This window comes from Pteronotus mesoamericanus, unplaced genomic scaffold (genome assembly GCF_021234165.1).
Source record: "Pteronotus mesoamericanus isolate MK-2021 breed Mesoamerican mustached bat unplaced genomic scaffold, CSHL_Meso_final scaffold_167, whole genome shotgun sequence".
Classification (NCBI taxonomy): domain Eukaryota; kingdom Metazoa; phylum Chordata; class Mammalia; order Chiroptera; family Mormoopidae; genus Pteronotus; species Pteronotus mesoamericanus.
Window position 1 is genome coordinate 21,787,060 of NW_026555308.1, and position 27,697 is coordinate 21,814,756.

At 48.6% G+C, this 27,697-nt stretch overlaps 1 protein-coding gene across 4 annotated transcripts in view; it reads left to right on the top strand.

The window, feature by feature from the left end:
- LOC129083788 (NADPH--cytochrome P450 reductase) overlaps positions 1 to 27,697 on the top strand; it is a 65,014-nt gene that overhangs the window by 35,395 nt on the left and 1,922 nt on the right. For all 4 annotated transcript variants that reach the window (XM_054589749.1, XM_054589751.1, XM_054589750.1 and 1 more), the window contains exons 3-11: positions 16,754 to 16,802; positions 21,078 to 21,206; positions 22,839 to 22,988; positions 23,582 to 23,706; positions 24,155 to 24,244; positions 24,488 to 24,586; positions 25,317 to 25,433; positions 25,532 to 25,650; positions 27,509 to 27,690. In XM_054589749.1, coding sequence (XP_054445724.1) covers positions 16,754 to 16,802; positions 21,078 to 21,206; positions 22,839 to 22,988; positions 23,582 to 23,706; positions 24,155 to 24,244; positions 24,488 to 24,586; positions 25,317 to 25,433; positions 25,532 to 25,650; positions 27,509 to 27,690 — 1,060 coding nt within the window. The remainder of the gene's footprint in view (positions 1 to 16,753; positions 16,803 to 21,077; positions 21,207 to 22,838; positions 22,989 to 23,581; positions 23,707 to 24,154; positions 24,245 to 24,487; positions 24,587 to 25,316; positions 25,434 to 25,531; positions 25,651 to 27,508; positions 27,691 to 27,697) is intronic.

Consider the following 27,697-nt stretch of genomic DNA (forward strand, 5'->3'; position numbering starts at 1 on the left):
CCAGTAGGGGTTGGGGTGGTGGATGAAACTGCCGGATTTTCAGGAGACTCTGCTTAAAGGGCCCACACGGGCTTAGAATGTATGCAGATCTTCCCCCTCTGGGATTCAATACCAGGGCAACAGCCTGAAGGGCACTAGTCACGTTCAAGGGGAAAGAGAGGAGACTAGAAACACGGCCAGTGATGGTCAGACCCCCAGAAGCCAGACAGTGGAATTGTCTCCTCTCCAAACCTTGCCCCGTGCAGAACCATAAAGCCATGAGGTGGGTTGCCTTATCCTGGACATCACCTAAGGCTCCGTCCCACACAATTTACAGGTGCTTTTTCTAAAACAGGCCACGCTACTAACACAGGGAGTCAAAGCAGCTCTACCTAACACACAGAAACCAACTCAGGGAGGCTGCCAAATTGAGGTGACAAAGAAATGTGGCCCAAATGAAAGATCAGGATAAAACTCCAAGAAAAGAATTAAAAGAAATGAAGGTAACCAACCTATCAGATGCAGAGTTCAAAACACTGGTGATCAGGATGCTGAAAGACCTCATTGAGTACAGCAACAACATAAAAAAGACCCAGGCAGAAATGAAGGTTACCTTAAGTGAAATTTTAAAAATCTACTAGGAACCAACAGTGAAGGGAAGGAAGCCAGGATTCAAATCAATGATTTGGAACATGAGGAAGAAATAAGCATTCAACCAGAACAGCAAGAAGAAAACATAATTTAAAAAAATAAGGATCGTATAAGGAACCTCTGGGACATCTGCAAATGTACCAACATCTTAATCATAGGGATGCCAGAAGGAGAAGAAAAAGCAAGAAATTGAAAACTTATTTGAAAAAATAATGAAAGAAAACTTCCCTAATTTGGTAAAGCAAGTAGTACAAGTCTAGGAAGCACAAAGAGTCCCATACAAGTTGGACCCAAAGAGGACCACACCAAGACACTTCATAAGTAAAATGCCAGAGGTTAAAGATGAACAGAGAATCTTAAAAGAGCAAGAGAAAAATGGCTCTTTCCCATGAGACTGTCAGCTGATTTCTCAAAAGAAACTTTGCAAGCAAGAAGGGACTGGTAAGAAGTATTCAAAGTGATGGAAAGCAAGTGCCTACAGCCTGGATTACTCTATCCAGCAAAGCTATCATTTAGAATGGAAGGACAGATAAAGTGCTTCCCAGATATGGTAAAGCTAAAGGAGTTCACCATCACCAAGCACTTATTACATGAAATGTTAAAGGGATTTATTTAAGGAAGAGAAGAAAATCGAAACTATGAACACTAACATGGCAACAAATGTGTAACTATCAACAGCTGAATCTAAGAAAACAAACTAAGCAGACAACCAGAACTGGAACAGAATCATAGATATGGAGATAATTTGGAGAGTTATCAGCTAGGAGGGGGAAGGTAGAGTATGGGGAGCGGGGGCAGAGGAGGGAGAGGCACAGGGATTAAGAAGTACAAAATAGGTGGTACAAAATAGATGGGGCTGTTAAGACAGTACAGGAAATGCAGAAGCCAAAGAACGTATATGCACGACCTGTGGACATGAACTAAATGGGGGGGCTTGCTGGAGGGAATGGGGGTACCAGGTGGAGGGGGACAAACGGGGAGAAATTGGTACAACTATAATAACATAATCAATAAAATATACTTTTAAAAGTTTTTTTAAAAGCTTAAAAAAAGAACCTGACCCCATCAGACCCACAGTGATACCTGGCAGCAGTGGCTGGAGCTGAACAGGGCCACCCTTCAGGATGGGGCTGTGCCGCAGCCCTCACCCCGGCTGGCCCAGGGCCCGGGCCTTTGTGCCCCTCCACTGCTTCACATCTGGCGCCTGAGAGCGCTTTAGAGAGAAACAAAGCTTTTTATTACAGAATATTTCAAACAAAAACCAAAGCGTAGAATGTGGGAGAGTGAAGCACTCATCATCTAGTTTTAACAGTTATCCTCCCTCCTGGAATACAGGTACAAAGGGGAAAAGTGGCAGTGAATAAGTACCTATCAATAATAACCTTAAATGTAAATGGATTATATGCTCCAATCAAAAGACATAGGTTAGCTGAATGGATAAGAAAGCATGGCCTGAATATATGCTGTCTACAAGAGACCCACCTCAGAACAAAAGATATACACAGGCTGAAAGTGAAGGGATGGAAAAACTATTCCATGCAAATGAACATACAACGACCTAAAACCTATGGGGCACAGCAAAAGCCGTCCTGAGAGGGAAGTTCATAGCATTATGGGCCTACCTAAATAAGATAGAAAGATCTCAAATGAATAACCTAACCCTACATCTAAAAGAACTAGAGGAACAAACAAAGCCCAGAGTGAGTAGAAGGAAGGAAGGAAGTAATCAAGATCAGAGCAGAATTAAATGACACAGAGACTAAAAAAATCAGTGAATCCCGGAGCTCGTTCTTGGGAAAGATAAAATTTGACAAACCTTTTCATCCAGACTCATCAAGAAAAAAGAGGACCCAAATAAATAAAATCAGAAATGATATAGGAGAAGCAACATCTGGTACCGCAGAAATACAAAGGATTGTAAGAAATTACTATGAACTATATGCCAAGAAATTGGACAACCTGGGTGAAATTGGTCAATTTATAGAAGCATACAGTCTTCCAAAACTGAATCAGGAAGAAGCAGAAACCTGAATAGACCAATAACTAGTGAAATTGAAGCAGTAATCAAAAAACTCCTGGCATACAAGAGCCCTGGGCCAGAGGGCTTCACAGGCAAATTTTACCAAATATTCGAAGAACTAACGCCTGTCTTTTTCAAACTATTCCAAAAAAATGTCAAGAAGGAAGACTCCCAAACTCTTTTTACGAGGCCGGTATTATCCTAATCCCAAAACCAGGTGAAGACACAACAAAGAAAGTATATTACAGGCCATTTGAACATAGATGCTAAAATCCTCAACAAAACATTAGCAAGCTGTATCCAACAATACATTAAAAAGGTCATACGCCATGATCAAGTGGGATTTATTCCAGGGATGCAAGAATGGTACAGTGTTCACAAATCAATAAATGTGATACATTACATAAAGAAAATGAAAGACAAAAATCACATGATCATATCAATAGATGCAGAAAAAGCATTTGATAAAATCCAGCACCAAATAAAAAAAAAAAAGCAAAGTGGGAATAGAGGGAGCATACACCAACATAATAAAGGCCATATATGATAAACCTACTGCGAACATCATACTCAGTAGGCAAAAACTAGAAGCATTTCCCTTAAGGTCAGGAATAAGATAGGGGTGTCCCCCTTCACCACTCTTATTCAACAAGTACTGGAAGTCCTAGCCACAACAATCAGACAGGAAGAGGAAATAAAAGGCATCCAAATTGGAAAGAATGAAGTAAAACCTTATTCGCAGGCAACATGACAGTGTACATAGAAAACCCTATAGGCTCCACCAAAAAATCTACTTGACCTCATAAATGAATTCAACAAAGTAGCAGGATACAAAATCAGTATTCAGAAATTGATGGGTTTTTAAAAAATGCCATCAATGAACTATCAGAAAAGAAACTAAGGAAAAAAATCCCATTTACTATAGCAACAACAACAACAAAATTAAGTAGCTAGGAATAAATTTAACCAAGGAGGTAAACTATAGGACACTGAAGAAAGAAATTGAGGAAGATAGAAATAAATGGAAGCATATATTGTGTCCATGGATTGGAAGAATTAACCTCATTAAAATGTCCATACTACGCAAAGCAATCTATAGATTCCGTGCAATTCCTGTTAAGGTACCATTGGCACATTTTTCAGATGTAGAACAAATATTCAGAAAAATAGGCTTAGCAATCTTGAGAAAGAACACAGTTGGAGGGATCAAAATACCTAATATCAAACTATACTGCAAAGCTACTGTAATCAAAACAGCCTGGTACTGGCATAAGAACAGACACATAGATCAATGGAACAGACTTGAGAGCCCAGAAATAAACATGGCTTTATGGTCAAGTAACATTTGACAAAGGAGCCAAGAGCATATAATGGAGTAAATACAGTCTCTTCAATAAATGGTGTTGGTAGGACTGGACTGGTACATGCAAAAAAAAAATGTACCTAGACTACCAACTTACACTGTGCACCAGAATAAACTCAAAATGGATAAAAGACTTAAATATAAGTTGTGCATGATACCATAGTAATGCTAGTGGTAAACATAGGGAGTAGAATTTCAGATATCTCATGTGGCGATATTTTTGCCGATATATCTCCTAGGGCAAGGGAAATAAAGGAAAAAATAAACAAATGGGACTACGTCAAAATAAAAAGCTTCTGCCCGGCTAAAGAAACTATCATCAAAATGAATGGGAAACCAACTGTATGGTAGAAAATACTTGCCAATGATACATCATACAAGAGTTTAATCTCCAAAATATATAAAGAAGTCATACAACTCAACACCACGAAGGCAAATAATCCAATTTTAAAAATGGGCAAAGGACCTGAATAGACAATTCTCCAAGGGGGACATACAGAGGGCCCTTTTTCATAGACATATGAAAAAATGCTCAACATCACTAGCCATCAGAAAGATGAAAATTAAAACCACAAGGCGATATCACCTCACATGGGTATCATTGTGTGTATCATTACACATAATGGGTATCATTAATCGACAAACAAATGCTGGTGAGGATGTTGGGGTAAAGGAAACTTTAGTGCCCTGCTTCTGGGAATGCAGATTGGTTATGGGGATACAGACTGGTTCAACCACTGTGGAAAGCAGTATGGAATATCCTTAGAAAATTTAAAAATGGAACTTCCTTTTGACCCACTGATTCCACTGCTGGGAATATACCCTAAGAATCCCCCTAAGAATCCTTAAACACCAATTCAAAAGAATTTATGCACCCGTATGTTCACAGCAGCACTATTTACAATAGCCAAGATTTGGAAACAGCATAAGTGCCCATCAGTAAGTGAGTGGACTAAAAAACTGGTATTTTAAACAATGGAATCCTACAAGCAGAAAGAAAGAAGGAACTCCTCCCTTTTGTAACAGCATGGATGGAACTGGAGATTACTACGCTAAATTCTGTAAGCCAGTCAGTGAAAGACAAATATATGATCTCACTAGTAAGTGGAATCTAATGAACAAAATAAACTAATGAACGAAATAGAATCAGAGGCATAAAATCATGGAATAGACATAATAGTACGAAAGGCGGAGTGAAGTGGAGATTGATTGAAAAAAGGTGAAGGGGTTAGTCAGCTAACGTATGTTAAGGACCCAAGGCAATGGACAACAGTGTGGGGACTGACAGTGGAGGTGGGGGGTGGGCTGGATGGAGGGGGCTAAGGGGGAATTTGGGGGGCAAGTGTAACACATAAACAATAAATCATTTATTGGAAAAAAAACAATTATCCTCTCTCCTCACCAATCTTGTTTCCTTCTCCCTCCCTACTGCTCCTGGTTTCTCTTGAATCAACCATATAATTGTATAATTAATCATATAATTCTTAGGAATTATGAGTAAAGAAATTATACCATAGGAAATTGGAGATATTTCCTATGAAATGATAGAGAAATATGAAAATATTTCAGTCCTATAAAATTCAAGGACTCCCCTTTTTAAATATAACTTAGTATCTTACTCCTGAAGGTCAACAGTAAGTTCCAGCATTGTGAGATAGTCAGCATTTGATCATAGTTCCCTGATTGACATACATGTTTTGAATGTTTTTTAAAAAATTTAGGATCCAAACAAGACCTACACATTACAATTGGTTAATAAACCTTGTAAGGTTCTCAGGGCAGGGGGTGGAGGACTCAGGTATATTGTTACAATTTACATGCAGTAAAATTTACCTTCTAAGAAAAATTAAGTAAAATTCACAACGTGTACAGTTGAGTCCTGAGGTGTATGCAATTGTATAACCAGTGTTACAATCATGATACAGAATATTCCATCATCCCAAAAAGCTCCCCCCAGGTACCTTTGCAGTTGGTACCCACTCCCCTCCACCTCAGCAGCCACTAATCTTAGTTTGGTCCCTGTAGTTTTGCTTTTTCTCGAGTGTCATGCAAATGGAATTATGTAGCTACAGCTTTTTGGGCCTGACTGCTACTTAACATGACAAGAAGTCTCAGTTCATAGGCTTCTCCTTCATCCCTGTTTTTTCCTTGAAGCATCTTTGAAGAAACCAGATCATTTGTTTCAGAGTTTCTCACAGTCTGGATTTTGCTGCTTGTATCCCACTGGGAGTTGCTTCTGAAAAGCCACAAGAGCTAATTTTCCTATGTGACTTATTTAGGGACTTACTCGAGACAAAAGGTCCAGGAAAGCCAGGAGTGAAGGCTGCTGGCGTCGTTTTTATCCATCTTTATCTTTTGAGTGCCGACAGGTGGGAAGTGAGCTAGAGTTCTTTCCACATCTAGTTTAGTATCTTTCTATAGAGGTTTTCTTGGCTCTGTCAAGTGTGAAAATAGAAACAGAAATGAGTTATACCAAGAGAAAAGCACTAGAGAAGTGGACCATACCTGCAGGTTCCCACCAACTGTGGAAATGGGCTCAGGATATTTACGCTGCCCCTGTAAGCACAGGCCAGTTTTCCACTGCCAGCAGATCACTAAGGGACCTCACCTGCCTTGCCTTCTTTCCTGTCTTCTGATGAGATTGGGGTGGTTTTGCCATTCTGGCTAGTGCCTGCAGCTTCAACGGTGGACTGTCTGGGAGAGCCATGCAGAACTGAGCACAGGTGGATCCGTTGACCTGTTGACCTTGCAGGGCGTCATCGGGGCACTTGGTGCTGGTGCCTCGGGGGTTGTCTTCCCACACCTTTGCACGCACTCCTGCTAACTCCCGACCCCGGCCCCATCGCTATCCCCTCTGATTGCATGTGATGGGAGGGCCTCTTTGTGGCAAGAATCAAGTCACACTGGTGTCAGAGGATATGGCTTTTTCTCTCTGTCTGATGGGCCGAATATCCATGAGCAGTTCCTTGGACCTCAGTCAAGCTCTTCACTCTCCTGCACAATAGCAGCTGCCCTGCCTAGTACCTTACAGGCCAAGTCACTGCTCCGTGGTCTTTAGGGCTCAGAAGAGAGAGGCCAAAGAAGGCCCTGTGGTGTTAGGAGGACAGGTGGCCAGGGCCTTGGCAGGTTATGGAGTCTTTGTCTTGGTGGATACATGTTGAAGGCTCTGGAAGGTAGGTGTAGGGGCAGGGGGATCCATGAGAAAAACAGCAGCCCACTCAAGCCTCAGCGCCCCGGATGACGAGGACCTAGGATGCCTGGGGAGGGCTGAGAGGTGTGCTTTTTTTAATGTGTCCAGGTGTTACTGAGCAAATGGACCCGTGGCGGGGGGGTGCCCAGATGCTATTACTGAAGCAACAACCCTAGCCTTCCCCGTGGTCCCTCAGTTGTAAGTCCTTTGCCTGCCGCCCTTGGAATTATGGCTCTGAATGGCAGAGTTTGGTGAAAAGGAAAGGAACTATTTATTCAAAAGTTATACTGGTTTGATTAATGGCTAAATGTCGCTCTTAAATCTCAAAATCCCTTTAAAACACCCACCAACACACACAGTCCTGCCTTCCCTGCTTTGCCCAGTCAGGCCAGTCAGAGGTACTGTCCAAGGAAAAAAACAAGTCTGGGGCTCAGCTAGGCAGGCCTCTTGCGGTTCTCAGCACCATCCTCTTCATGGCCGCGATCTCCAGCTCTTAATCCATAACCATGTGGCACCTTCTCCTGGCCCACTAGCAAGAGTCCTTTCTTCCTGCGTGGTCTTCACATTGTTCCCCAGAGTCTGTGTCCCTTTGTCTCTCTCCCACAAGGCCCCTGTCTCTCCTCCCTCTCCCAGTTACATTCTGTATTAAGTTTTTCAAACCTTCCTGATTAGCCTGGGTGATATGCAGAATACCCCTCTTTGCATATGAGGAGTGAAGCTATCCTGTTACTGACATGCAAAATGACTCAGTGGCCCTGCTCCACTTCAGGTGTGAAACTGGCCTGTTACTGATGGAGAAAGTAACTCTCAATGGCCCTGCTCCAGTCTCCCATCCCCAATGGTGGCCTGCCTTGGGGTGGGGAGAATATATTTTTCTTGAACACCCCAATTTCTGGACCCCATTACAAATACCCTTTGGGGGGGCCCTGGCTGTGCCCCATTACACAGGGACACACATGGGACTTCTGTGCCTTGACAGACAGGTTGGGACAGGGAGGCACAGCCATGCTCAGTGGGCACAGACATGTACCCTGGGTGCTGGACCACTAGGCCTCAAGTTACCGCTTCACCCCCAAGCCTCACTGTCCTCAGCTGTCAAATGGGGATAAAAATCCTTGCCCACTTCACAAGCTGGGAAGGATTCAGTGAAATAAAATACAAAGGTCCTTGAATACTCGCTGGCATACAGTTGGCACTCAGGACGTAGTAGTTCCCATTCCCTGATTTTGACTTTGACCGGTGGCCTCCCACAGCTGCTATAACGTCCAGCCTGGGAAGGCCCGCTGTCCAGGCAGCACCTTCAGCGCTGCCCTGCCGTCAGCACTGGTTTCCATTCCTGGCTCCATCAGTGGAGAGAGCTGCTGCTTTTTTACCTAAGCTCCAACAAACCATTTTGTTTCCACAAAAAAGGCAGCTCTTCTGAACCAATAGCTTTCTGCCCCAAGGTTCTGGGACTGCGTGGCCAATGGTAGAGAAACCTGGGCCTGCTTGCCTGAGGCATCTTCCTATGGTCGAGGCCTCAAAGTCAAAGTGTGTCCTGTGCCGGCAGCCTGCTGCGCAGCTCTGCAGCCGCCGAGCGCCGTGTCTCAGCTCTCTTCCGCGCTCTGTCTGCGAGGGCCTGCCTTGGAGAACTTGCTCCCCTGGGGCTTGGAGAACTCGCCCTTACACACTGGGCTGTGGAATGGAGCTGTTCAAAAGCAGCTGACCCATGTGTCACCAAGGGCAGGGGAGTGTCCCAGAAGAAATCAGTTTTGCTGGGCAGAAAATTAAATTTGAAATGCAGTTTTCAGAAATCCTTCTGAGTGTTGCCTGGGACTGGAAACAAATGAATCACACCGGGACATCTTGGTTCATCTCTGCCCAAGTGGCTCAGTGCTTTTGTCCGCCCTCCCTCTCGTCTTTCCCACACAGCGGGCTCCAGTTGACTTCTGAAGCCTGAACCAGAGAGACTCCTGCTCCCAATTTAGGAGTGGAGAGCCCTAATTGGAACCTTTTGTGCTTCATTCCGGGGCTACGTGGTGTCTGGGCTCGGAGCCTGGGCCAGCTGCAGCCTCGCATTGGGCTGTTTACATTTGGGTTCTTTGAAGGGGGCTCTCCTTGAGATGAAACATCTCAGTAGCTAATGCAGTGACCAGTTGCTGGGCAGCCCCTGCACCGGGAGGGTAAGTGGGATGGTTTCACGGCGCACAGTGTACTCCCAGGTGACACAGGCTAACACTAGTGTCTTCAGCGCTGCTGCCCACAGATTTTTTTTGTGGGGAGGATGACGGGAACCAGATCTAATTTAATATGGTCCAGAGGCGCCCTGGTAGCAGGATCAATACAGCTTCCTTTATGGAGAGATGGCCCTGCCATAGCAACCTGCACAACTGCCTTCTAGTGTCTAGAAGAGCTTAATTCAACCTCCATGACTTCCTTTTATTTTATTTTTTTCCCAAATAAGAAAGGGGGAGGATGTGGGGAGAAAGAGCTCTGATATAAACAGTTTCCAAGGAGACCCGAGTTGGGGTTGGGAAGGTTTCCTCCCTCCCTCGGTCCATACCGAAGGGGGGGCGGTGTGCCCAAACGCAGGGGATCACGGGAGGTTTCAGCCCAGAGTCGTGGTTCCTCCCTGCTGGAACTGCCAGATGTTTCAGTGTTCTCAGGCTTATGGGGACAGGCGCCCAGAGGGGCTCCGCTGAGATCCCAAGAGGACTCTGGGGTGCTCAGGAGCACTTTTAAGAGTTACTGAACCCAGCCAACACCGTGTAGACGATGGACAGAACCCGACTTCCTAGCTGCTGGCTCCCTGCCTGTTTCTAGGAGAGCTATAACTTGCCTTCTTCCTTAAGTCCTGGAGCTGGGAGTGAGAAACTATGGGGTGCACTTATTCATCTCCGCAGGACGAGCCCACCCTGAAAAGGTCAGTTCCAAACAATGTCCCTGACAGTAGACTGTCAGTGCCCCTCTGGCGGAGGGACACCTGGCACCTGACACCTATACTCCATGGAACTTCTTCCCAGGCAGGGATGCCCTGGGGGCATGAAGAGGGTGCTGTGGACAGTTGACCAGCATAGTTGGGGGCAAACCCCAGGGAGCTTGGCTGGGCAGGGGCGCTGCTGGCCCGTTGGTTCTGGATTTGTAGGCTGTATTTTTCTGCTTCTGAAGGACAGGATATGGACTGGAAACCAGGAAGCCCCCAGGCACCGACTCCTCTGCCTGTGAAAGATCAGGTTCCGCGTGCAAATTTCGGTGCAAAGCTGTCAGGTGGGGTAAAGGCAGTCGAGGGCAATCAGGTGTGGACCACCGTGGGCTGAGCAGCAGGGCCTTGCAGCGGCAGACAGGTTCTGCTGCGCCGCAGCGTGCCAGGTGTAACTAGTAAGGGCATCAGGAAGCTGCCTAGGTCGGGGCACTGACTGAAGGCCGGAGTCTTCCGCAGTCCACTTGGGTTTCTTTTTCCCTCTCGTGGACTTTGGTCTGCCAGGGTCTCTGGAGCTAAGGGGGAGGGTGGGAGTGTTCTCCCTTTCCCCAGCGATGGAAGCTAGTGAAGGGACCAGGGCTAGCCTTCAGAAGTGCTCATGCTTCTTGGGAGAACCCTTCCTCCGGGGACAGGCAGGGCTCGGCATCTTGCCTGCCTCCCATGTTCCCAGCCAGACTTGCCTGGGGAGCTCCCCGTTTCTGCTGCCAGAGCTCCAGCCTGCCTCAGGAGGCCACACGGAGGCCCTCCTCCCCACAGACCCCCTGCTGCCGGGGCCAGAGCTGAGCTCCCCGCCAGCTACATGGGCCTCATCTAGGAGCCCGTCTGCCGCCAGTTCCCATGCTTTCTCCCTTGGGAGCCGTTTTATCTCTGAGATGAGAGCTCAGCTCTTCTGAGAGGCCTTTCCCGGTTTCTCCGTCATGGTGCCTGCCCCCTCTGAAGCCCTGTGGCCTAGGCCTTCTGATCTACCCATTTGGGTAGCACAGGCCACCTCTGGGCCTTGGAAATCAGAGAGTGACCCAAACAGCCTCATCCTCCTAGAGATTACCCTCTTTATCCTTGAGAGGTAACCAAGTCCCAGGTGCTGTGCAAGGCGCTGGGAGGCGCAGAAGCCAAGATGCAGTGCTTTCAATAAGAGGACTCTCACGGCTTGAGAAGCCATGACTTGTCACAGGCCCATTTGGTGGCAGAACCAGGATTTGAACCAAGTCCCTACTCCTGATGTGTAGCTACTCCCGTCCCACCATGATTCTCCTTGGGGCCTGTCTTTCCCCAACCTGGTGATTGGCCCTTGGGAGGTAGAAGCTGCCTTGTTTAGTCTCATGCCTACACTGGATGCCCGTGGTGCCTGCCCACCCCTGGCTGCCACGTGAGCCCTGTAGATGGAGGAGCAGCCCCGCATTCAGTGGGCCCTGGGGCTGCTGCTTGTCGCTTTCCTCACAAGTCTTCAAACCCACCTTCTTCCAGATGTAGCTTCTGTGGAAACCTCTGTCCTTTTAGAAGAAAGAGGAGTTGGCTTTGCAGCTGGTGTCTGGCCCTCTCGGGCGGGCGGGGGAGCCCTCCACAGGCCATCTCAGGCGCCCCCGCCGGCCCTCTGCTGGGCAGAGGGCTCCGGACTGACCGTCCCTGAAGCTGACGAAGTGTGTGCTCCTTGCGAGGCATTGCCAAGTGCTGCCTCTCCCCTATTTTTAGACATTTGAGTTTCCCCCCATTATTTTAAACTATAAAATGTATTTCTAATTAAAAAAATGTAAAAAAAAATAGAAAATTACAGAAATCATCTCACCTATTGTTATCCTAAACCTTTACTATTCTCTGTCAAGATGCTGGTGTATTTCTCTTCATGCCCTTTTTCTATGATTAATTAATAGTGTGCACTCCATTTCTTAAGGACACACAGATTCTTGTTTCCCTCCTGTCAGTCACACATAATATCCTGGAGAAGACTGGGTGTGAGGGAAGATGTGTTTACTGCTTTGGTGTTTCTTCTGGCTCTGCATTGTCATGCTGCATTTCTACACAGTGACTGGCAGTGGTTGAGAAATTGAGAAAGAAGAGTTCCGTAAGAGTAAATATTCCAAAAACTCAAGTCTAGCCCTTTTTGGGTGTCAACTAAATGCTTGTACTTTGTATTCATTTTTTTTCATTGAGATAAAATTCACACCCCTTAAAATTCACCATATTAACCATTTTAAAGTGTATGGTCTTACGGCTTTTACTATAGCCACAGTGTTGGACAACCACACTCACCATTTAATTAAAAACATTTTTAGCCCTGGACACGTAGCTCATTTGGTTAGAGTGTTGTCCCAGTACGCCAGTATTGTGGGTTCGATCCCTAGTCAGGGCACAAAGAAGAATCAGCCGATGGATACAAAAGTGGGTCGACCAACAAATTGATGTTTCTCTTCCTTTCTCTCTCTCTCTCTCTAAAAATCTATAAATTAAAAAAATTTTTTAAATTTTTTTATTACCTCAGAGGGAAACACTGTCTCCATTAAGCAGTCACTCCCCCTCCGCCCCCTTCCCCCGGCCCCTGGAACCATCTCTTTATGGATTTGCCGGTTTCGTGCATTTCATATAAAATAGAAATTGCATTTAGTTTTGTATCAGCTTTTTTATCCCCTCATAATATTTAATCATACATTTGTCTAGGTTGCTGATAGTTTTCTTAACCATCAGCTTAGATCTGTGTTTGATTCATGTTCAGTAGGTAACATATCCTCATGACTCAGAATTCAAAGGAACATAGTGGTAGAATTCACATCATTGTGCACCTTGTTTTCTTCATCTGCATCTTGTAGTGCATCTTGGCGAGCACGCTGTATTCATTCAGAGACAGACATGTAGTGTTCTAGCTTAGGCTGCATGTAAATGAAAGGGTAGTGAAGATGTGGCTGTTGGTGGCTGGACACAGACAGAAGTTAGACATGTAGGTAAGATGTCCAGACACAAGGCCCCACGGAGTTCGGGTTAGAGCTGGGAGTGGGAAGAGAAAGGGGCGGGCCTGAGGGCCTCCCTTCAAGCTCTTGCCCTGGCCCTGCTCCTGTTGGGACAGGCCTGCCCTGGGGATGCTGGGGTAACGGGGCGTCGGAGGGAGGGCCTCTCTGGGTTTCCGTGAGGATGGGCCATCAGTGGGTGGGGAAGCCTGGGCAGGCGGCCCCCAGCTGCCTCCCTCCTGCCCCCTCGAGGGGCTGCTGCACTGACGGGGCCTCCAGGACAGAGGGGAGACGCCGGAGTGGCCAAGTCAGGCACCGGGCCTTGCCCCCCACAGGGCCCCACATGTAACATTATTTAACACTAAGGCTGAAAGCAGCCTGCTATTTTACACTAAATAGGTTAGTAGTCCTTAATGGCCCTGGACCTACTAACCTAGTGAAAAACCAGTAGAGGCTTAAACATGAGACTTCTGTCTTAATGTTTACAAAATAACATGTCTGAACAGCTTTGCAGAAACATTCCTAAAGGAAACCTTCACTGGGTGAGTTTTTCTGCAGACTCCACGCCTCTGGTCCTGCAGAACATCAGTGTTACGCCCTTGTGGCCTGCGCGCCGTGCACTGCACTCTTCAGTGCGCTTGGCTGTGCACTGGAGGATGTAGGGGGAAGACCTTGGAATCCTCACCCCCTGGCCAGCCTTTCTGACCAGCAGGTAGACCCTGGCTGGCAGGCCGAAGGCAGAGGGGAGCCACTGAGCTCCGACAGCCTCCAGTGAGCCCCAGTGGGGAAGAGGAAGGTGGAGGCTCTGCACCCCCCCTGAGGCCAGCCCCGTCTCACTTCTGATCCCAGTTCAGCCCGCCTCACCCCAGACACAGTGCACTTTGGGCCCCTTCGTACCTCATTGAGTCCCTTTCTGCCCTGCTTTGATCCCATCCATGTTTCATGAAAAAAATGCAGCTGCTCTGCTGGACTTGTCTGAATTGGAAATTGGGATAATCTTAGCCACTCTGTTAAAAAGATTTGCTAAATAAATACGGAAGGAGACCCCTCCAAAAACCCCTGGACTTTATTTATTAAAAAATTGTGTATTCATTCTTAAATGTAAAGTACTCTCCATTTTGATGCAATATGCCTATTGAGACTTTTTCCACTGCTCAAAACAGTTTTTGAACTCATTAATTTTGATGCCTTTCAGTGCTTCGGCCGGTTTTTGTTTCACCTCTTCCACATTGGCAAAACGTTTCCCTTTGAGGACTTTTTAAATCTGGGGAAACAAAAAAAAGTCACTCAGGGCGACATCAGGATGGTGAGGCATGGGGGTCATGCCATTTTGGTCAAAAACTGCCGAACACTCAGCGTGGTGTGGACAGATGTGCTCATAAATCACCCGTCATGAAATGGGCAAACTGCACCGAGTCTTCCGAAAATTTCACTGAAGCCAAATGCAGCCTCTCACAACAATGCCAGCTGGTGTGCTGACACAGATGGGTTCCTACAACACTCACTCACCTGGGGGAAGCCTGTACTACAAGGGGCCTGCCCTGCAGAAGATAATTCTGGGGGCTTGGGGGGGTACCCCATACCTGCGTAAATAGCATGAATGTGGAGGCCAGCCATCAGCTAACTTTTGAAAAACTGTGGGAACACTCAGCACCTCCCTGCATACACCCACTGTCACTGTGCCACAAGCTTCTGTGTGAGCACTTGGTGGTGCCCTCTGGCTGCCCAGAGACCCTGCTGTTGGCTGTGGTCCGGCAGCGGAGGTGGCCAGGCAAGTGGCCGGAACTCCCTGCCCAGTGACAGCCCTGATTTATGGAGCCTGTCTTGTGCTGGATGCTCTCCTGGGTCCTTCATATCCTTTTTCTTCATTTGATCTTTGCAAAAACCTCTGAAGTGGGATTGGTTATCACCATCCTCTAGTAGAGGAGCAATGAATTCCGGGCTCAAGTTCTCTCAGCTGTGAATTGGCAGACCGACTCCACCTCATTGCCTCCACACCTGCCTGTGAATAAGTATGAACTTTTTACTGAAAGATAGTATCTGCAGAAAGGTACGTATAGATCAGTGATCCTCGCCATGTGAACAAGTGGTGCTCACCACCCAGATCAAAGAGCAGATCATCGCTGGCCGCCCAGGAGTCTCCCTGCCACCCTCCCCACTATCCCTGAACATTAGTTTTGCCTGTTTGGGGACTTTATATAATGAAATCATACACATGTACTCTTTTCTGTGTGGTTTAGTTCACTCATCATGTCCGTGAGATTCATCCATGTTAGTGTGTGTGGTGATCGTCTTTTTCGTTGCTGCAGTGGAAAATGTTCTATTGTGTGAATACACCAGTTTGTTTATTCTGCTCATGGACAATAGGGTTGTTCCCTGCAGGGCATTCGCATGCCAAGAACATTCCTGGTGTATCTCGTGGTGCATGGGTACAAATGCAGTCTGACAAGCCTATACCAGAGAGTGAATTGCTGGGTTATAAAAGATACTGTCAGACGGCCTTTCAAAGTAGTAGTGTCATGTTGCCGGCCCACCTGCCCCTCCCCTGAACAGTGTGTGGGAATTCTAGCTGCTCCACAGCTTCACCTGGGCACAAATGTTGAATGCATTTCCATAGCTTTTTTTGGCCACTTAGGTACTCTCTTTAAAAAAGTGCCTGTTCAACTCTTTTGACAATTTTCCTGTTGGATTATGTATCTTTTTCTGATTGATTTGTAGGGATTTCTTATATTCTCAACCCAAGCAAGTCTTTAGTCAGATACACCTATTTTGCAAATATCTTCTGGTTTTCCCACCTTGCTGCATTAGGCCTCAGAGACCCTAGAAAGGCTCACTTGGCTTCTTCAGATGGCCCTGCAGGCCTGGGGCAAGGAAAGAGGGAAGGGAAAGGGCAGGGCGGGACCGGAGGCCGCCCCAGGGAGGTAGAGAGTGGACAGAGGATCCGGAGGCTGAGCCAGACCAGCAGTGGTGCTGCTGCCTGAGGGGATAGGGCCCCGTTCAGGGCTCCAGAAAGTGCCAGGATGGCAGAGAAGGCAACGATGAAATGTGGCCCCCATGCAGGGAAGGGGTGGGGTTGCTTAGGAATCCCAGGAGAACTGGAACTCGGCAGGGCCTTGAGGCGGAGCAGGAATCTTTTGGCGATGAAGTGTGACAAGGATGCTCTGAGTGGAGGTGACAGCATGTCAGAATCCTGAGGGCTGTCACGGAGAGAGTGGTGTGTGGAGGGGAGACTCGGACAGGGCTGGGGACAGATTCTGAAGGGACTTACATACCCCTATCCTGTGGGTCATGGGAGCCAGCGAGGGTTTGAGAGTGAAGCGGGCAGGGACATGGTCAAGCCCATATTTAGGAGGCTCCTGGGTGCTGTGCGAGGCAAAGATTGGAGGCGAGAAAAGACCGTGGGGACCGTTTCCCGTGGATGTTGAGGCATGGGGAAGAGACCTCTGGCCTCTGGTCCCTGGCCTCTCTTTATTCTCATCTGCCTGGGGGTGGGGGGGCTCCTGGCTCTGCCAGGTGTTGGTGTCTCAAGAGGGAACGGGGAGGAGGCCGGCAGCGCTGGCACCGGGCCACAGGCAGCTGCGGGCACACCCCCTGGAGAGCGCCCCTCGATGCCGCCACATGCCTCCCGTGCCCATCTGACACTTATGTTTTTCAGGACCTCCTCTGTCAAAGACAGCAGCTTCGTGGAAAAGATGAAGAAGACGGTGAGTCTGCTCTCCGTGTTTGGGCTGTGTCCAGCACGTCTTGACCCTGGTAGATGCTTAGGGGAGCCCAGCAGCGGGGACCCCTGCACGGAACAGGAAAGAGTGGGTAGGCACCCAGGCCCAGCTCTCATACGTACATTCCAGTCATGCCAAAGCCGAAAGCTGCTCTGCTGTTGCTGGGACAAGTTTACTTCGTTTTTTGAATGTTTACTTCTTGAACAAACAAACTATAAGAATAAACTGTCCCTCTAACTCAGGATGCCACCCTGAGTTCTCCCTCCCAGCCCAGGCTCAGTCCACGAGCAGATGTAAGCCTCACATAGCTGTGGTCATGGCACAGCTGCAGTTTTATCTCTGTTTTCATTTATTTAAATTTTTGATTATGAAAAGGTACAACATTCACGTGGTTAAAATCCAAAACAAGCTATTTAGTGGAAAGCCTCTCTCTGGTTCCTGCTACTCATTACCACTGTTCTTAATATTTTATGGATCCTTCTAGAGCTTCTTTGTGACATACAAAAAACACTGAGATTCTTATTTTATACTTTCTTAAAACAAAAAATGGGATAGGATACAGGGTCTTTCCAGAAAAATTCCAGCCATTGTTAATATAACAAGAACAGTTTGTACGACATCCATGTAACCTGGCAGCCAAGGAGAGTGGACTGGAATGCACATGCCTGAACAATGATGACTTCACTGTACTAATCAGTGGGGGTGGTAGACACCGTTCAGTGAGCATGTGTACTGTGTAGCTGTCACATTCAAAATGAGCAAATAGAGCCCTGAATATGTATCACATTTTGCATTAAGTTTGCACATTCCTCTGTGGAAACTATTGGGATGATTCAGAAGGCCACAGCTGTGGGCAGCTGGTGATTGGCAGCTTCATCATGACAATGCACCTACTCATGCATGATGTCTTTTGGGTTTTTTGACAAAACGTCACATCATCCAGGTGACTCAGCCCCCCTACAGCCCCGATTCGGTGCCCTGTGGCTTCTGGCTTTTCTCAAAACTAAAATCCCCTTTGAAAGGGAAGAGATTTCAGATAGTTGATGAGATTCAGGAAAATGACAGGGCAGCTGATGGCAACTGGGAGAACTGTGTGAGGTTAAAAGGTACCTGCTTTGAAAGGGACTGAGGTGTCATTGTCCTATGTACAATATTTCTTGTATGTTGTATTTTCTTCAATAAATGTCTCTATTTTTCATAGTACATGGCTGGATACCTTCTGGACAGACCTCGTGTACACTGTTACAGATCATCTAACTTAATGATATAGCTTGGAGAGCCTTCCATAGCAATTCAAAGACACCTTTCTCATTGTTTGTTATAGGTGTATAATGATTCCATTATGGGACTGTTAAGTATTTTATATCTTTAAACACTACTCTGTTGATGGGTACTTGGAATATTTCTAATCTTAAACTCTTACAAATGATGCTGCTGTGACTATACAGAATAATTTGCATGTTTGCAAATACAGTCATACCTCGGTACTCGTCAGCATCAGAACTTGTCAAACCCCGTATTCATTACATTTTGATGAGAAACAAATTTTTCAACACTCAGTGCTTGCTCAGGACTTGTTGCACTTGCTAGAACTAGTATAAGTCACACCACTACCCCACAAGAGAAAATCCTTCATTGTTAGGTACTCATTGGTTTTGGCACTTGTCACAAGTTCTGGAACAAATTAAAGTCAAGTATGGAGCTACCACTATACAATAAAATCCCTGAAGTGAAATTATTGACTCAAAAGGTATATACATTTGTAACTGTTAGAAGTTGCCAAATCCCCGCTCCCAACCCCCGCTCCCAACCCCCGTAGGATTCACACCAGGATACTCTTAATAGCATGTGTGAGAAAGCCTACCTCTTTCCCACAGCTTTGCAACAGAGTTTGTTATCAAAGTTTGGAGTTTGCTGGTTTTCTAGGTTTAAAAAAAAAAAAAGCCATCTCTGTATAGTTCTAATTTGCATTTTTCTTATGAATGAGGTTAAGTAGATTTTCATGTTACAATGGCATTTTTTTCTTTATAAAGTCTCTGTTCAAATAGTTTGCACAATTTTCTGTTGGGATTGATCCATCCTGAGGAACTGCCTAAAATTTTTAGGGAGATTTGCCCCTTGTCTGTGATATGAGTTAAAAATATTTTTTCCTAGTTAATAGTTCGCTTTGTCCTTGTTTACTGTGTGTGTTTGGGTTTATTTTTGTCATGTAAATGTTACAGAGTCCACTTTATTCTTCTTTCTGTAACTTACAGACTTTCAGTTATCGTTTGAAAGACCTACCCCACTCTAAAGGGATAAAGGAATTCTTCCACGTTTTCTTCTAGTACTTTTATGGTTTCATTATTCATATTTAAAATTCAATCTGTTGGGCTTTATTCTGACATAAGATGTAAGGTATGGATCCAACACTACTTTTTTTTATACAGTCAAAATTCCATGTAATAGAGTCTATCTTTTCTCCACCGGTTTTATCATATACATAATTCCCATGAGTTTTGGGGTCTATTTCCATATTTTCCTATTCCAGTCCTTTGATCTAGCTCTCTGGGTATGTGCAGTATCATGTTGTTTTAATTATTGAGGTCTTACACCTTGTTTTAATATCTGGTAGTGCGAGGCACTTCCCACCCCATCTCAGCCCTCCTGTTTTTCAGTTTTCCTGGCTCTTATTTCAGATGTATTTATTTTGGGTAGCAGTTGTATTAAGATATAATTCACATTCCATGTATTTCGCCCATTTAAAGTATACACTTTTAGTGGTTTTCGTATATTCACAGAGTTGTAGAAAAACCATCATCACCACAATTAATTTTAGAACATTTTCATCATCTGCAAAAGAAACCCCATGCCCATTAACAGTCACTCCCCTCAGCCCTAAGCAACTGTTAACCTGCTCTTTCTCTCTGGATTTGCCTATTCTGGTCATTTCACATAAATGGAATCATACATGATGTGGCCTTTTGTGTTGGCATCTTTCATTTAGCAGAATGCCAAGGACATTCTATATCCATGGGTAGCATGTGTCCGCACTCCATTCCTTTTTATGGCCAAATAATATTCCTGTGGATGGAGTCACATTTATTTTCCACAGAACTTTTAGTCCATTTATTGAGAGAAAAAAGAACTGTTAAAGGTTTTATTAGGATCCTATTACATTTGTGTATTAATATAGGGAGAACTGCCATCTTGTATGTTGAGTTGTCCTCTCCAAAATCTGAGTACCTTTCCATTTGGTCGAATCCTTTATCACTTGATAGCTTCTTGTGTGTTTCTTATAAGGTTTATTCCTAGGTACTTAATATATTTTGATTCTACCATAAATATTTAGCTACTATTTTATATCCTTTTTGGGTCCCTTAACTTGATATCATAAGCATTTTCTCCTTTATTCAGTAGTTTTTGGAGCGATTATTTTAAAATACCTTTTCAAGTGATTTATAGAAAACTCAGGAAATGTGGTATGAGAACACTAAATCATTTGTAATCCATATGTCTTATTTTGTCCTTTGTACCTGTATCAGCTGGGGCTGGGTGCAAAAACCAGAGACCACTCTAGGGATTTGGGGCAGTGGATACCACTGAGAGAAACCACACATCCACATAAAGGGACCAGAAGGTGGCCTGTGCCTCACTTCCACCTTCCAGATCTTAAAAAGCACATCTGGTTGTCTGGACCTAATTTGCTGCATTCCTAGCTGAGAGGAATCTGGGGGATAGAGTTGGGGCTCTGCCAGTAGCTGCTGAAGAAGGCATAGTAGGAGCGTGGGATGAAGAGTATGTGAGCCAACCCATATGATTCTTTCCCTATGTCCACATTTATATAAATATGTATTTTATACTCACCCAGGAAAACCCACCCATAGCTCCCCAGAGACTCTTGGTGTATTTCTTGCCAGTCTGTCTTTTGTGTACATATGTATATAAACAGAAAATATATATGCACACACACAGTCACCGTTTTTTAACTGAACATTCTGTTGTGTTTTTTGCGTGTTGTTTAAAAGTCTGTCTAAAGTGTGATCTTGAGTGGCCACATAAGATTACCCTGATGGCTAAAGTCGCCTTTGCCCCCGTCCACCACGGGAGCTGTGGCAGTGAGATCCTAGCCCCAGAGTGACTTAGAAGGGACTTGAAGCAGGAAGAGGGTGCCCTTGTAGTGCCCCACCAACCTGGCCTGCCCCTGTGGTCACCTGGAGTCTCTAGTGACACCTGTGCTTTCTGGCCCTTCACTGACCCCATGTGTCTGGCCTTCTCTAGGGCAGGAACATCGTCGTGTTCTATGGCTCCCAGACAGGGACCGCTGAGGAGTTTGCCAACCGCTTGTCCAAGGACGCCCACCGCTATGGGATGCGGGGCATGGCAGCAGACCCCGAGGAGTATGACTTGGTGAGTTCTCTCCACACCCTGGCTCTTCCTCCCAGCTCTTCCCGCAGCATTAAGGAAGGCGTCTCTGGGTCCTGGAAATGTTTAAAGGGCTGACTTAGCCAAAGGGACAGACAGGAATGGATGTTTCCTATCATTTGTAGTAACAGCCAGCTGGCCTCAGTTTTAAGGGGATAAATGGCGATGGAAGGAGACTTGAATTGGGATGGTGAATATACAATACAATATACAGACGATGTGTTGTAGAATTGTACACCTGAAACCTATATTATTTTATTAACCAGTGTCACTGCATAAATTTAATTTTTAAGAAATGAACACTTGGCCCAGGTGTGCACATGTGAGCTCCCAGCACTGCTCACACTTCGTCTTTCGTGCCCTCCACGCTGTGGGCTTTACAAGTGCTGGGTGGGTGCTAGGAGAAGTGGGTAGGGCATGGTTTTAAAAATGAAAGGGTCTCAGCAGGTCATGAGAGGAACTGTTCCCATCTCAACACCCCACCGCGCCCCCAAACTACCGCGGCAGGGGAGCGGATTGACGGGGATCTGAGCTCTGATCCAGCTCTACCGTGACTGCCCTGTGAGCCTGGGTGAGCCCCTGCGCCTGCGGGCCTTTCTTGCCTCATACACAGATGGGTGGGCCATCTATGGGAACCTTTCTTCTGGGCTTTGAAACGAGGCCATAAACTCCTGTGTTTGGGCCAGAGCAGGAGCAGGGACAGAGCTCGAGAGAAGGGTGCATCTTGGGGAGGGTCCAGGAGAACCTGAAAATTGGGACCCTGTTTGAAGCTGCCGAATTCCTCCCCCTCTCCCCACCTCCGCTCACTCCTTTGTGCCACCACAGGACTGTCTGCAGAACCAAGGCCTGATTTCTGGCTCAGCTGCCCCCAGCCTGTCTCCGAGCACTGTAGGGGAGGCTTGCCTTGCTCATTCTCCTGGATCGGTTCCTTTGTCCTTGTACTTTCCATTGCGTGGTTGCAGCTCTCCAAAGTGCAAGAAACTTCCAGCAGCGTGCTTGCCTGTTTCTGGGTCAAGAGAGCTGAGAGCCAGGCCAGCTGCCCCAGGTGGGAGCAGTGAACGGAAAGGGAGAAGGAGGGAAGGGTGCTGGCACTGAGTAGCTGGTTCTGAGAAGCCCCCAGGGAGCTGCCTTCCTGCTTCTCCCCTGGTGGGGTCATTGCCACTCATCGCCCGGCTGGGCTGCTCCTGCAGCTCCAACAACAAAACAAATGTTCTTTCCCTCAGAGCCACGCTCTCCTGGGTGCCAGCTGCTTCCTGCTCGTACCCCTCCATCTCCCAAGTCAAACCACCACTCCACCCGCTCCACGCGCTGCCTTCGGTCCTGGGGACCAGCACCACTGTCTCCAAACCCGGGTTTGGACTTGGTGAACAGTTGGCTAGGAATTAGGGCCTGGGCCGTACTGGGCTCCAGGGACTTTGAGGGACACTGAGGCTTATTGTGAGTGCCAGCTGGTAGCCTGGAACCGCAACTGTTTGTATTGTCAATGCCCTTTCCTCTGTAAAGCCACCTCCTCCATTTGACCTTTGACTCACTTGTCTGTTCCCCGTGGGCACAGACCTGAGCTAGAGGAGGCTGAGTCACAGTCGCTGGGCCCGGGCCCTGTCCTTGTCTCTCCAGGCCGACCTGGGCAGCCTGCCGGAGATAGAGAACTCCCTGGCAGTGTTCTGCATGGCCACCTACGGTGAGGGCGACCCCACTGACAATGCTCAGGACTTCTACGACTGGCTCCAGGAGACAGATGTGGACCTCTCTGGAGTCAAGTATGCGGTGAGTCAGTCCATCTTTCCTCCAGTGGCTCCTTGTGGGCTCCCAGGGGACAGCCTGCGGTGCTTCCCTCGGGGCCTCTGGACCCCGTGTCTAAGGCATCTCGCCTCATTCTGATCAGCGAGAGCAGGCTAAGGTGTCTGGACGGGGTCAGGGGAGGACGGTGGGAGGCTGGTGTGGAGCCCTTGGCAGGGAGCACTAGGGAAGGCTGCTGAAGGGACAACAGGACAACCCCCTCTTCCACCCAAGCCCCCAGCACTAAGAGGCTTCTCCTCCCTTGTCCCCCAGCCCTCCTTTGCTCCAGGGGGCATTTGTTGCTAGAGACTAAAGGCAAGAAGGGTGTGGCAGGATGTCCAAGATTCGGCTAGGCAAGAAGAGCCCAGCGGGGCGGGCGAATTGCCCCGACTTGCCGTTGAGGGTTGAGGCTCAGAGGCTGGTTGTGGCGGGGGCCCTGGGCTGCCCTGGGCTGCAGGTCACCAAAACAAAGCCACTTCCAGGGGCCAAAGGTGGCCCACCTCACAGTGCTTCCCAGCCCTGCAGGGAAACCCACCCCTGACTGTTGGCCAGGCCTCAGACCCACCCCTCTGTCCACACAGGTGTTTGGCCTTGGCAACAAGACCTATGAGCACTTCAATGCCATGGGCCAGTATGTGGACAAGCGGCTGGAGCAGCTTGGTGCCCAGCGGATCTTTGAGCTGGGAATGGGCGACGATGACGGGAAGTAAGTGCTCCAGACCTAGCCTTTCAGGCTGGTCCCCCTGCCCTGGAACCCCCCACCCCCAGCTGTCAGGTGTCAGGAGCCCTCAGGGTGAGAGGTTGGCTGTGGCACAGGAGGGGAGTGCAAAGCCATGGTGTCTGCTGGCGCTCCCTGAAACACAAGGGAAGGGGGTTGCCCACGCCCCGCAGCCCCCACTGAGTGGGCCCTCCTTGCCTCCCCCCATCCTCGTGGTTCGCCCAGCTCAGATGGAGCTGCCCATGTTTAGCACAGATATTCTAGACACCTCCTGGTGCCTTGGTTATATCACTGGGCAGGCCACCTTGAAAGGAGCACTCAAGCTCTTGGGGGTGCTGGGGAGAGGGTCCAGGCTGTTGGGGAAGCCAGCCCATTGCAGGGTCCCATTGCCATGACTGAGTCGCCTGGGGCATGGCTCATAACCCTCTCTCCCCAGCCTGGAGGAGGATTTCATCACATGGCGAGAGCAGTTTTGGCCGGCTGTGTGTGAGCACTTTGGGGTGGAAGCGACCGGAGAAGAGTCCAGGTGAGTGCGTGCCGTCCATTGGGCTGGGGCTGAGGGTGAGTGCCTCCTGAGGGCGGGGGACTGGAGAGAGAGGCTGGTGGAAGCTCAGCAGGATGCCTAAGTCCCAGGCTGAGGCACTGGGCTTTTCCTGTCTCCTGACAGTTTCACTCCCTGACGGCAGCCTCCGTCCTGTCTTGGGACTGACCCCTGCAGCCTCCTAATCCCCGCCAGCCCCCTGCCTCACCCTTGATCTCCCCTTTTCAGCATTCGCCAGTATGAGCTCGTGGTCCACCCAGACATAGACATGGCCAAGGTGTACGTGGGTGAGATGGGCCGCCTGAAGAGCTACGAGAACCAGAAACCGTGAGTGGGAAGCATGGTCGGGGGCCCGGCCCTGGGGCCCTTGGCACACCCCTCTCTTAGGCGCCTGTGGACAGGAAACAGCTGGTGGTCCTGTGTACGCATGCAGACCCCATCCCACGGGGCATCCTTAGCTCCACCGCTGTCCAGAAGTGAGCATGGCGGGGGTCTCCTCCGCACAGGAGGGCATGAGGCCCCGAGCAGAGAGATGGGAGGCTGCTTTGTGCTCAGGGCCCTCAGGACCCCTCCCCACCCCGTGGTCCCTAAGTCCAGGGCACAGCCTCTGAGAGACTGGCGCTTGCTCAGTCTGTACTTAATTTGCTCTGACATTTTGCTTTGTAAATATCCTGGGGTGGGGTGTACATACTGGTTCCTGAACGAGGACATAGCAAGTTCTAGGTTGAACTTTTTGGCAAAAGGGCACACTTTCTTAAATTCTGCCTCAATATTTGGACTTTTTGTCCAAAAACATACTGATCCTCTCTTGGGCCCCTGATGTGCCTATAAATGGAGACACTGATAACCTAGCCCCACCCACTTTGTGGGTTGTCAGGAGCACTGCCTGAGATCAGGCTGGGGAAGCCCTTCACATAATTGGAGAGGTTTCCTCGTGGCCCTTGGAGGCCAGCTCTGGTGTTCCCAGTGTCCTCTGAAACCAGAAGGGTCCCTTTGGGAAAGGGAGATTCAGATTGAAGGCCTGGCCAATCACTGAGCTGCTCTCCTCCCCACCCAGCCCGTTTGATGCCAAGAATCCATTCTTGGCTGTCGTCACTACCAACCGGAAGCTGAACCAAGGAACTGAGCGACACCTCATGCACCTGGAATTGGACATCTCAGATTCTAAAATCAGGTACCAGCCACCCCCTCTCCCTCACCTTCCCTCCAGGCCTCCTGGTCTGGGTATAGAGGCCTTCCACCCTCCTCTTGAACCTTACACCTTCCCCCTAGGTATGAATCTGGTGACCACGTAGCTGTTTACCCAGCCAATGACTCTGCCCTGGTCAACCAGATTGGCGAGATCCTGGGTGCCGACCTGGATGTTGTCATATCCCTGAACAATCTCGATGGTGAGTTCTGGAATCAAGACCACCCCTGCTTGCCTGCCTGGGCCTGAGGCGGCTGGAGGGAAACAGGTCCCTTGGCAAGGCCCGTAGGTTGAGCTGCTTAGGCCTGAAGCCCTGGTGCCCGAGAGGACCCTTGCACCCGAGATGGCATGGTTATTGGTCCCGTAGCAGCTCAGGGGGTGGGGAGCAAAAGTGTCTATGGAGTCTGGCCTCCTACCTTGGGGTTCCCTCCATCGCCTTGCTGGCATAGTCCTTTGAGGGAAAGAGAGGTGCCTAACCAGCCCCCATGTCCTGTGGGGAAGAGGGGACTATAGGCCAGGGCCCTGAGGGCCTGGGGCTGCCTGCTCCTGGCACCAGGGTCTGCATTTCTGCACCTGTAAACTTGGGGATCAGAGTCAGCAACCCCAACAGCCCTCCAGGGCCATGCAGAGTGCTAAGAGTGCAAGAGGCACTAAATGTGGTGCAGGGTTTTTCCAGAGTCTCGAAGGACTGGCTTTGGCCTCTTGCTGTGACCCCCTTGGCACCCCCCACTGACTACCCACATGGGGCCCAGCCCTACCTGGCGCTGCCCCACTCCCGTCCTCAGTCACCACGGCCTAGCCACTCCTCCTCACCAGCCCTTTAAAAGAACAGCACAGAAGGGAGTTGATGTATGTTGATTATAGTTCGTCATGAAAGCAGTAAGTGAACACATCCTACAGTGAACACACACTGAGTCCGTCTCTCCTGTGGAGTTATGTCCCTGGACCGTGAGAGACTGAACCCCTGCTGGGGGCCCTTTCCTGCTGAGAGCTGCTCAGAAAGTGGTGCAGAGGCCCAGAAGTGCCAAAGGCAGATGCGTAGCTTAGAAAAGATGCACTCACACACCTGCCCCTGTAGTGGGAAGCCTGGGTTGTTTCCAGGTTCAGCAGAGGGCTCTAGGGTGCTGGGAACACCCAGCTTTTTGATCTGTGTGAACGCAAGGATGTTCAGTTTGTGAAAATCCATTAAGCTATTTATGTATACCTTGTATACTTCATGAAGGTTATACTTCAGTAAGAAGTTCAAACCTCTCCAAAAAATAGACCCAAACCCCTAAATGCCGAGCCCTTCCTGCACCAGGCCCTCCGTTTGTGTCCTCGACAACCCTCCCGGCAGTTCTGCGGAGGCTCACCTGTGCACAGCCCCCCACAAACAGCCCCCACAGTCATTCCTCTAGAGGTGGAGATGCTTTTCGGCAGTTTGCAGGCGGGGCCCTTCTCTGTGCCCTGCTCTGGCCTGACTGTGGGGAGGAGGTCAGTAAAGCCACCTGTCAACTGGTGGCAGCAGAAGGCTGCAGCAAGAGCTGGCGGTCGGGCTTGTGCCAGTGGCTGCACATGGGACGTATAGGGTGCTGCCCCAAGAGAGCTCAGCCTTGTGCCCTGTGTAGACCTCCAGGTGTGTCTAAGTACAGAAACTGACATGGCGGGGCCCTGCCATCGCAGCTGAAAGCTCCAGTATTAGCATCTCGTGGTCATGAGCCTGGGGCCTCCACAGTAGACCGGGCCCAGCCCGCGGGGAGGCAGGACACACCAGGGCAGCTCTACCTCTGCAGCCCTCTCTCTGAGCCACTTAGGGTCTCGTTCTCCTGGAACGGCAATAGTGAGTGCCAGCACCCCAACCCCCACCCCAGCCCTCTGATGAGGCCTGCCTCCCCGGCTTGAAGCCTAAGGCTGGCTAAAAGCCTGAGGCTCAGCCCCCAGGGCCAGGGATGCCCTACAAAAAGCTGGCCCCGCTTCCAGTGCCAGCTGTGCTGCCTGCTCCTTGCAGAGTAGCCTTTGGTTTCCCCCACCCCAATCCCATGGCACCCTACTCACCCAAAATCCTTTCTCTGTCCCTGCAGAGGAATCCAACAAGAAGCACCCATTCCCTTGCCCTACCACCTACCGCACAGCCCTCACCTACTACCTGGACATCACCAACCCGCCGCGCACCAACGTGCTTTACGAGCTGGCCCAGTACGCCTCGGCGCCCTCGGAGCAGGAGCACCTGCGCAAGATGGCGTCCTCCTCGGGCGAAGGCAAGGTAAGCT